Source organism: Gobius niger (genome assembly GCF_951799975.1).
Source record: "Gobius niger genome assembly, chromosome: 15".
In the NCBI taxonomy this organism is placed as follows: domain Eukaryota; kingdom Metazoa; phylum Chordata; class Actinopteri; order Gobiiformes; family Gobiidae; genus Gobius; species Gobius niger.
The window spans coordinates 29,005,150-29,015,865 of record NC_136866.1 but is presented as its reverse complement, the minus strand read 5'-3'; the positions used below and the strand labels follow the sequence as shown (position 1 = coordinate 29,015,865).

The following is a 10,716-nucleotide window of genomic DNA, read 5'->3' as shown; positions in this document are numbered from 1 at the left end:
TCAGGACACATTTGGGGGAAGCGGCCGCTTCAACCCCGTTTATTTCTGACAAAATTTAAAAGAAAATGGCGTTAGCCCCGACGTTAGCCCCAGCCCACAGAAAAATCTACGAAATACAAAATAAAAGACATCCATAGAATAAACAACTAATATGAACAGAAATGACAATAAAACAATATGATAACTTAAAAGACACATGGAATTCACAACAAAATGAAACATAAGGGGCAGATGGCCCGAGATCCTACCTCTTCCACAAAAGACTCAAGAAAAGGGAAGACGGAACGGGAGGAGCCCCCATATATAGGACTGGCCTGGGACAGGACGTGACACACGGGGCAACAACCAAAATAAAATACACTTGCCAAAACAAGACAGACAACCCAAAGACACTGCCAGGTATGACCAACGAACAAACCAACAAGAACTACGCCCAGCGCCAATTCTCCAGGATATACCATGAACCATAACCCTGTTACATTTGCAAATTAGGCATTACATTACAAATCATAAGGAAACAGAAAGAATATGCAAAATCCCAAATGGCATAGAACAATATTTCATCACAATATCAGAAAAACACCTCCCTGTCGGTAAACATGTTTCTGATCTTTATTAATGATTGTCAACAGACATTGTTGAAAACACCTACAACATCAAGGAAAATGTGAATTAGAAGCTAATGCAGTAATAGAAGATGAGATGAGAAGATGTAATAGCAGTTGATGTTTTCAATGCTGACCAAAGATATATTTTACGTGTATTACTAATAATTGCCACAAAAAACATTACCTGTAATTGGAAGACTGTGAAATCACCAACCGTAACTGAATGGAAACAGAGACTAAAACAGATCAATGTGATGGAAAAAAATGACTGCATCATTACAATTGAAAAGTGACCTTTTTAATCAGAGATGACACATGGTTAAAGAATATTTAAATCTAAAAATGAATAATTAAAGGAAAAAAAAAAGAAAAAAAAAACCCTGCTCTAACATGAGGTAACTTGGGTGCGCATTTTTTTTTTCTTGTTTTGCTCTTTTGTTTTGTTTTATGTATTATTGCTGTATATTGGACCATGTTTGTGGAAGAAGTGAACATTTATACTAAGTGCAACAATGTAAAGAAAATACTTTATCATTGTTTTTCTCTTTCTTTTAATATTATTTTTATTATTATTTATCACTCGTCTCAGATAATGTTCTGTTTATTTTGTAAAAATGTAAATAAAAAGTTCAAAAAAAAAAAAAGAAAGACCTGTTCTTGATGGAGCTCAGACCTGTTCTTGATGGAGCTCAGACCTGTTCTTGATGGAGCTCAGACCTGTTCTTGATGGAGCTCAGACCTGTTCTTGATGGAGCTCAGACCTGTTCCTCTGAGCCGTGATGCTGATCCTTCTGTTTATTCTCCTGGGCTCAGTCTGAGGCGTCTGATCTGGAGCTAAACATCTTCAGGACACATTAGTCTGTTACCAGCTGTGGAGAAGCAGAGATCAGATTAGCTTCAAATTCTAAAATCATTCATTACTTATTTTCACATGAAATATGATGTTAACCGACACTGGAATATATGAAAGGATAAAGTCTGCAGGTCTGTTTTTAATAAAACCTAACCTGGTTATAATTTAAAAAGAGTAAGTTTTGCTGATGTGAGACCTTTAAATGAAGAATGGATTTGAACAAAACATTTTTTTTAAAACAAACTCCAACAGCCTCAGTGATTTTATTAAGACAAAAAAAGACAGAAAAAGCTGCTCCAGGTTCAGAACAGTTTCATAAAGTCAGGACTCACCTCAGTGTCTCCAGTCGACAGTGAGGGCTCTGTTTAAGGACGAGGAGCTCCTTCACGTCTGATTCTCTCAGACGGTTTCTCCTCAGATCCAGCCCAGTGAGATGTGAGGGGTTGGACTTCAGAGCTGAGGCCAGAGAGGAACAGCTGATCTCTGACAAACCACAGCAACTCAATCTGAATAAAGAATAAATTAAGTGATTAAAGTCAAGAGTTAATGCAGATAAAACAAGCACAAAGACATATTGATTAATAAACAACATGATTTCAAACTGAAGTGTTAATGAAATCATAATTATAACATTTCTATGTTCAAATTATGTTATAAATGAATAAATATGCCAGTGTGTTCAGTTATGAGTATGACACGTATATTCTTCCTACACAACCTGGAGGTATTGGTAACCTATAGGCCAAGGAGTGTGTTTTTCTATCTTAAGGCCTCATAGTGATTGATACGGGGCCTCACAGACACACAGTCTGTCACATTGAGCCTCACAGAGAATAACAACTTTTACTTAGAATGTGGACTCCAGCCGATCATCTTTAAGGATACGCCCTGTACGTACCTCATTTACATACTAGGATAAAAACCCATGCCTATCGTTGTTCAAATATTCTGTACTCTTCACCCAGTAAATATTCTCTACTCCGCGTTACTGGCCTTGAATCTTTCGTCAAAGCAATGATTTCAGTTAATAATAAAAAAATAGAATTTTCGACAAACCGTTTAAAGTCTAATTCTTTCCTAAAACTTTAGAAAACATAGTTTAAACAATATGCAAATCTTAATGTATAAAAAGCACAAATAAATAAATAAATTTCATTCATTTTGTTATCTCTTTTTTTTTTTTTTAAGTTCAAAAAGTCTGTAGGATGAGACCTCGAGACTTTAATTCTTCAGGAAATGTATTTACTTTTATCGTGAACAAAGCAAAAACAAATTATTAAAACTGTTTTGTTAAAGCTTGAGCCCTGACACAGAGACAGTGAACTGACCTGAGAGTCTTTAGGCGACAGCCTGTGTTTGGCAGAAAACCACACAGATGAGACACTCCTGAGTCAGACAGGTCTGTGTTATAATCCAGCTCCAGCTCAGTGAGATGTGAGGGGTTGGACTTCAGAGCTGAGGCCAGAGAGGAACAGCTGATCTCTGACAAACCACAGTCACTCAATCTGAAGAAAGAAAATAAATGAAGTGATAAAAGTGCAGAGTTAAAACAGATTTAGGACTGACATCTTGATTAATAAACAACATGAATTTAAACTGAATGGTTAATAAAAAAAACAATAGAATATAAGACAAACTGTTTAAAGTCTAATTCTTTCCCAATACTTTATGAAATATAGCCTGAACAATATACAAATCTTAATGTATAAAAAGGATAAACTGATAAATGCATTCATTTATTTTGTTATGTCTTTTCAAGCATTTACAGTGTTCTAAAGACTGTAGGATAAGACTTCTAGAGTTTCACTGTTCTGGAAAATTAATCTATTTTTGTCGTGCAGAAAATTAATGCACATCACTTAAACTGTTTTGTTCATAGTTTGTGTTAAAACCTCACACGAGAGTCTTCAGGCGACAGTCTGGGCTTTGCAGAAAACCACACAGATGAGACACTCCTGAGTCAGACATGTCTGTGTTATAATCCAGTCTCAACTCAGTGAGATGTGAGGGGTTGGACTTCAGAGCTGAGGCCAGAGAGGAACAGCTGATCTCTGACAAACCACAGCGACTCAATCTGAATAAAGAATAAATGAACTGATAAAAGTCCAGAGTTAATACAGTTAAAACAAACACAAAGATATATTGATTAATAAACAACATGAATTCAAACTGAAGAGTTAATAATAAAGAACAAAAGAATTTTCCACAAACAGATTAAAGTTTATTTCTTCCCTAAAACTTTCTAAAATAAGGGCTGTTTCTCAAAGCCTTGGTGTTGAAGGCTGTGCCTCCAAACTCACTTCCTTCCAAACCAAGGTCCTGCCTTGGTCCAAAAAGAGCTGCTACTGGAACTCACTTCAAAGGCAAAGGAAGTGACATCACAAAATGAAAAAGGAAGTTCTGTTTTGTCCAGGGCAGAGGGTCTGCGGAGGCAGATTCTAAGTCATTATATTTTTACAAACTGAAGATAAATAAAGAAAAAGCTCTCAGAGATGATGAAACCTATTGGAAAATACAAAATAAAGCTCGAAAGTGGGAATAAAAACTTGTGCTTGATATCAATTAAATTCAGTTCACACCAAACAGATCAAGTCCTTTGCTGCTCTGTGAAGCAGTGACATTTACTTAAATATTTCAATGAAACTGTTAAAAAGGCCAGGTTGCCCCTGTTCATGCAGTTTTGGCACCCCTAGTTGTGACTTTTATTAGTGTAGTTTAGTTTTTATTTAGGCACCTTTGCGGCCGCCTAAAGTTAAGGCCCACGTTTTTCCTCTAAGAAAACGAAGCATGTTGGTTTGAGTTGTCCCTCAAATGTAGAAAATATTGTTGTGTGCGTGAGTTATGAAGTGTCTCCATAAGACAATTTATTGATGTTTATGTGCTTAGTTTGACTTGCAGTAGTGTTTCTGATGTTAAGCATATTACAGCTAATTAGCATAACACATACATGTGCAACACTTGTTTACTGATTTCTGTATTTTGTATTTTCTGTGTTTGCAGAAACCAGACATACCAATATTTGAAAATTCAACAAAGTAAATTAATCAAAAGGACGTATTGACCTGGTCAATGGACAAGGACAATATTAGGCTCTAACAGGCCGACTGCAGCGGTTATCACCTTCATAACTATTCATTTACACCAGGAAATACTTTTCAGAAACATTCATAAAAATGTCAGAGCACGTATTTTTTTTTATTTTTTTGTAAAAAGTGGAATTTAAGTGCCTTAAAAAGTCACACAAGCCGTGCTGACTTTGTTTATCTCTTTTACTTTTCTTTTCTTGACAGCCGTGGTGCATTATGGGTGTTTTTGGCTTGAGCAAAGTCAGCGAAGGCTACGCTGATGTAACCTTGGTAAATTAGCCACATGCTAACCAAAGGGAGGACACGCCTCCAGACGACTTGAACAATAGGTGTGTTTAAGATGAAGTGGCCTCGCCTCGATTCCAGACGAGACCAGGCGGTGGCGCCGAGGGCGGAGAAAGGCGCCTCTAATCAAGTCAGACACATCTCAGCCCCGAGAAAAGAGAGGAGCCTCAGGTCACGCAGCGTCTCGCGTTTGTTAGAAAGAGTTTGGGAATAAAACTATTTTAAAAGTTTGTGACACATTTCTGCTTCTCCCACACACCAGGCAGACCCATCACTACAGCTACAATAACAGACTCTCCTCTTACAGTTTAGGATTAGAATAATAAACTTATGCTTATTTAAATGTAGGCCATATATTGAACACACGGCACTTTCTGTCAAATATGAAGCATTTCTGCAGATTTAAGTAGATCTCTTTAAGTAGGAGCGTCAGGGCAACACGGTTCTGATCTAAACACAACTCAGATCCATCATCTGTCAGTCCTCTGTCAGCAAACGTGTTTACAGCACTTCATTTCCCACAATCCCTTTGGCCTTTTTAGTTCAGGCAGCCGAGCGAGGCGGAGAAAAGCAACTTCGCTCGCCGACCCAAGGCGCTCCAGCCGCCTCGGTCTCACGAGAATACGGCACCGTCGCACAGGTGGCGTCAGAGCGAGGGGCGGCCATCTTGGACACGAATCTGACCGGCCTGCACCGCTCGCCTGCAGCCGCCTGCAGCGCCTCGCTCATCTTAAACACACCTAATGAAACATCACTTTAGTGGCGAGTGATGATGTAGATGCCTGACCACGCCCACTTCAGACCAAGGCCACGCCCACTTCAGACCAACACAAGGAGCGGTACTGAGGCTTTAGGAAACAGCCATAGTGTGAATAATGTACAAATCAAAATGCATTGAACACATAAATAGAGAAATACATTACATGTATTTGGTTATGTCTCTTTTAAAAACATTTACAGGATAAGACTTATAGACTTTAGTTCTTCTGGAAATTAATTTATTCCCTACATGAGCAAAACACAAACAAATCACTAAAACTGTTTTATTCACAGTTTCTGTTAAAACCTGAGCCCTGACACAGAGACAGTGAACTGACCTGAGAGTCTGCAGGCGACAGTCTTTGTTTTGCAGAAAACCACACAGATGAGACACTCCTGAGTCAGACAGTCTGTTATAACCCAGGTCCAGCTCAGTGAGATGTGAGGGGTTGGACTTCAGAGCTGAGGCCAGAGAGGAACAGCTGATCTGTGACAAACCACAGCCACTCAATCTGAATAAAGAATAAATGAAGTGATTAAGTCCAGAGTAAATACAGAGGAGTTTCTGTAGCTACAGCTGAACATCTGAGACTCTGGTTTGGAGCAGGACTCAGAGGTCAGGGGTAAATGCTGTAGTTTTTCATCTCCTACACTTTACTTCACTCTCAGAGAACGGTTACGTCCCATCACTCAGTTTCAGTGATTAAAGGATGAGGAGAGTGGAGGATGGACGAGCGAGAGCCGTCACAGACCTGACACTGATATCCTCAGACCTGCACTGACCTGAGAGAGGAGAGCTGACAGTGAGGACTCTTCAGACCTGCACTGACCTGAGAGAGGAGAGCTGACAGTGAGGACTCTTCAGACCAGCACACAGCGCAGACACTGAGGAGTCACTCAGGTTATTATGACTCAGATCCAACTCTCGGAGACGGGAGGGGCTGGAGCTCAGCGCTGACACCACCACTTCACAGTGAACCTCTGAGAGTCTACAGTCTTTAAACCTGAAACAGATGTTAGAGCGACATGTGAGTGATTCTAACAGGTCTGTGAAGCTTCTGTCTGTGACTGAGGACTCACAAAGCCTTCCTGCAGTTCCTCACCGCTGGGATCAGTCTCAGTTTACCCTGACGAGACGTGTTGTACTTGAATAGATCCAGCTCCTCCAGGACCTGCTCTGACATCTGCAGCATGTAGGCCAGAGCCGAGCACTGGATCTCAGACAGTTTCTCCTTAGATTCACCTCCAGACTTCAGGAAGTCCTGGATCTGCTGCTGCACAGACTGGTCCTTCAGCTCCATCAGACAGTGGAAGATGTTGATGCTTCTGTCGGGAGAGACTTCCCCTGAGCTCACCTCTTTAACCTTTTTTACGACTTCTGTAATTTCTGATTGGTCGATTGGACTCAGCAGAGCTCCTAAAAGTCTGTGGTTGGACTCCAGACTGAGGCCATGAAGGAACCGCACAAACAGGTCCAGGTGGCCGTTTGGACTCTGCAGGGACTTTTCTACAGATTTCACAAGGATTTTCTTTAGACGTGAATCTGAGACGATTTCATCACCTCCATAAAGAAACTCTGTGACCACCTCCATGTTGTTCTTAAAGCAGTGGTGAAGGTAAACGGCTGCCAGAAACTCCTGCACGCTCAGGTGGATGAAGCTGTAGACTGACTGGTTGAAGACACTCTCTCGTTTGAAGATCTCAGTGCAGAGTCCGGAGTAGACCGAGGCCTCGCTCAGGTCCAGACCCACCTGCTCCAGGTCTTCTTGGTAGAACATGATGTTTCCTGTCTGCAGATGCTCAAAGGCCAGTCTCCCCAGCTTCAGGAGCAGCTCTGTGTCGGCCTCTGTCAGCCCCCAGGTCTCAGACCTGACCTCCGTTTGTGTCTGTTTGTACTTCCTCTTCCTGTGCGTCTGCACCAACAGGAAGTGTGCGTACAAGTCTGTGAGGGTCTGGGGCAGTGGTCCGCTCTGATGGCTTCTCAACACGTGGTCCAGGACTGTGGACGTGATCCAGCAGAAGACTGGGATCTGGCTCATATTGTGGAGGCTGCGGGAGGTTCTGAGGTGGGACAGGACTGTTTGAAGCTGCTCTTCATCTGAGAACCTCTTCCTGAAGTACTGCTCCTTCTGTGGGTCAGTGATGAAGCCCCTGACCTCCGTGACCCTGTGCACGCACCGCGCTGGGATCTGATGGGCCGCCGCTGGGCGGGAGGTGATCCATATAAGGGCGTGAGGAAGCAGAGCGCCTCTGATGAGGTTCACCAACAGTACGCCCACCTCTGACCTCTGTGTGACCTCAGAGATGAGCTCACAGCTGAAGTCCAGAGACAGTCTGCTCTCGTCAAGGCCGTCAAAGATGAACAGGAGTTTACAGACGGACAGAGTGTGGGCTGTGAGCGTCTGTGGGGCAGAGAAACACAACATTTAACATCCATGACTTTACACCACTTTCCTTCCACCCTCACTTTAAACCAGTGAGTGGTGGAGCTCCAGTGTGAGGGACTGCAGGGTTTACAATGGATTTAGCATTTCTCTAACGGGTTTGTGGCGTCAGTCTCCTGACGGGTGTGAAGGCTGATAGCCCACTTTCAGTGTCATGTTTCATTTTGAAGTGAAGAAAGGACTGGAGCATTTCCTACTGAATACACGGCGCTGGGCGTTTGGAACATTGGTCTGATGGATGTTCATCTTTATAACCGCGATGTGTCTCTGCCTCAGTCTGTGCTGTAAAGCTTTCATCTCCATCTGTTCAAGTGCATTTCTTTCACCTGCTTCCTTTTTGGCCACAAGAGAGGGAGAGGATTAGCTCTAGGAAGCGCGTGTGAGCCGCTGCTTTGACCATGAACAATAGTTTGAAGCGTTTGGTGCAGTGAATGTGAACACAGACTGAACTAACAAACGCCCTGAGAGCCATGAGTCATTTCAAAAGTGTTTGAGACTTTGAAATATATGATGTGAAAGGTAAAGCTTTCTATAAATGAGAGTGACCTGTGGATCCAGCGCTGGATGGAACACTTGGATCAGCTCCATCAGACTGTAGCGCCCCCTTCCGACCAGGTTCATCTCTCTGAAGGACAGTGGCACCACCAGCTGCAGCTCCTGGTTCTCTGAGCCCTGGGCCCAGTCCAGACAGAACTTCAGGACTGAGAAGGTCTTCCCCACTCCAGCCACGCCCACAGTCAGCACGGCTCTGATGGAGCCCTGCTGCAGCGCCCCCTGCTGTTGCTCAGGGGGCAGAGCTTTAAAGATGTCCTGGCACCTGATGGTGATCTCCTGGACCTCCTTCTTCTTGGACTGTGTCTCCAGACTCCTCTCCTCAGGTTGGGCTCTGGCCTCTTCACTGAGGCCCTCTGTGATGTACAGCTCAGTGAAGATGCTGTTCAGAAGAGTTCTATCTCCTGATTCTTCACTTCCCTCTGTCACACTCTCACATCTGCTGCTCAGGCTCTGCTTATGGTCCTTCAGAACCTTGTGGAGACCTTCACCTGGACACAGAGGAGGAGACACCTGTTAATGTTGATGAACAGGTCTCTTATTCCCTGCTGTAGTTGATGAGTCTCAGACTGAGCAGACTCACCTGGTGCAGGGCCTTGAACCCCCTGATCAGGACTGTTGCCTGTGTCTCCACACTGAGGCCAGGCGTCCTGCTCTAACTCTGTTTCTCTGTGACACAAACACACAGCACTGAGCACGTCTTTAACATCTCACAAGTTACAATCACAAATATAAAGCACAGTTTAGGTCAGTTCTTACTGTGAGTCTGGAGCACGTTCACCACTGAACTTTGGATTATTGCCTTTAGACATGTCGCTCTTCATGGACAGAGCCGACACTGAGGCTGTAGATCTGCTTCTGTGGAGAGAAGATCAGGTTTTTCAGCCTGAGAAGTGAAGCTTGTTCTACACTGACCTTCAGGAGCCTGAGTCAGAACAAAGCATCAGCAGCTCGTGTGTGATGCAGGTGATCGAGACGTCTGAGGCTGATCAAAGAGCAGAGCGAGAGACAAACATTCTTTTACTGACGTCTGAAAAAAGCGACACTTATGCCTGAATTCATCTGTTTTAGAGCCAGTCCCAGTTGAGCAACTGAGAATTAGAGCAAAATGGGGCATGAAAAATCACACAGTGTGAGCTGAGCTTTAGTCAGCTGGAGTTTTAAATGTTCCACAGAGATCAGGTAGAGCGACAGAGAAGACCTGGCCCAGCAGCTCTGAGGAGCAGACCACGGGCTGCAGACGAGAACAAACATTTTACTCACAGTTTATAAAGAGTTACATCCTGGTCTCGCTCTGACATGAGGAGGATGTAGTTTATGTTTCATAGGATTTATTCGTCCAAACTCTTGAATGAAACCTTAAAGTCTGTTCTTTGTATCTCAGTGTTTTCCATTTCAGATCCAGATCCGTCGGAGCCTCACCCTGTCACTGTCCTCATGCTACGCTTCCCAGCCTTGTTTTGTTACTGACGTCTGCAGCCCGTGGTCTGCTCCTCAGAGCTGCTGGACCAGGTCTTCACCGCCGCTCTGTCAAATCATTTCAACTTCACTTCTGCGGCACATTTAGGAAAACTGCAGTTACTCAGAGTGCGGCACTAAAATATAAACAATCACAACTGACGGATTGATTTGGAGGAGCTGTGGATCCTGAACTCTCAGGTTTGGATGTGAATTAGAGACCTGCAGGGGAAATCCCGCGAGACTTGCTGGACCCGACACAAATCTCGCGGGAGCAGGCGGGATTCAAACTGCCCCGGGCGGGAGCGGTCGGTCAGACCAAAACACGTCGGTCCCGATTGTCCCAACATGTCCCGTATAGAGAAAACAGCAGGGTGTTCGACACATGTAGTGCAGCCTTTTACGCATCAGGCCAGTGGACACATGATGCAGACTCGATCCCCGCGCTGAGCAAACCTTCACTCTAGAGCTGCTTTTCCTCCGCACTGACCAACCGGACTTACTGCTGACCCACAGTCAAACCCGCTGTTTTCTCCTGGTCAAAACCTCCCTCTGTCCAAGCGCTGCACTCTGGATGTGTCATTAAAGCCAACGCACCGAGACGCCAGGAAACGAGAGTTACGTATGTAACTACGGTTCTATGAATCCCGGATGACCGCCAGAGGCGGTGC

General features: G+C 43.7%; 1 protein-coding gene across 1 annotated transcript; it reads right to left on the bottom strand.

The window, feature by feature from the left end:
• Nucleotides 1–1,396: 1,396 nt before the first annotated feature.
• Nucleotides 1,397–9,399, bottom strand: LOC306975094 (protein NLRC3-like; the record flags this gene model as incomplete). Its single annotated transcript, XM_079572515.1, has 10 exons — nucleotides 1,397–1,477; nucleotides 1,794–1,967; nucleotides 2,790–2,966; nucleotides 3,359–3,535; nucleotides 5,930–6,103; nucleotides 6,422–6,595; nucleotides 6,672–7,993; nucleotides 8,582–9,078; nucleotides 9,171–9,256; nucleotides 9,347–9,399. 10 exons carry the CDS (start codon nucleotides 9,397–9,399, stop codon nucleotides 1,471–1,473), a joined length of 2,841 nt encoding a protein of 946 aa, XP_079428641.1. The 3' UTR covers nucleotides 1,397–1,470.
• Nucleotides 9,400–10,716: the final 1,317 nt, after the last annotated feature.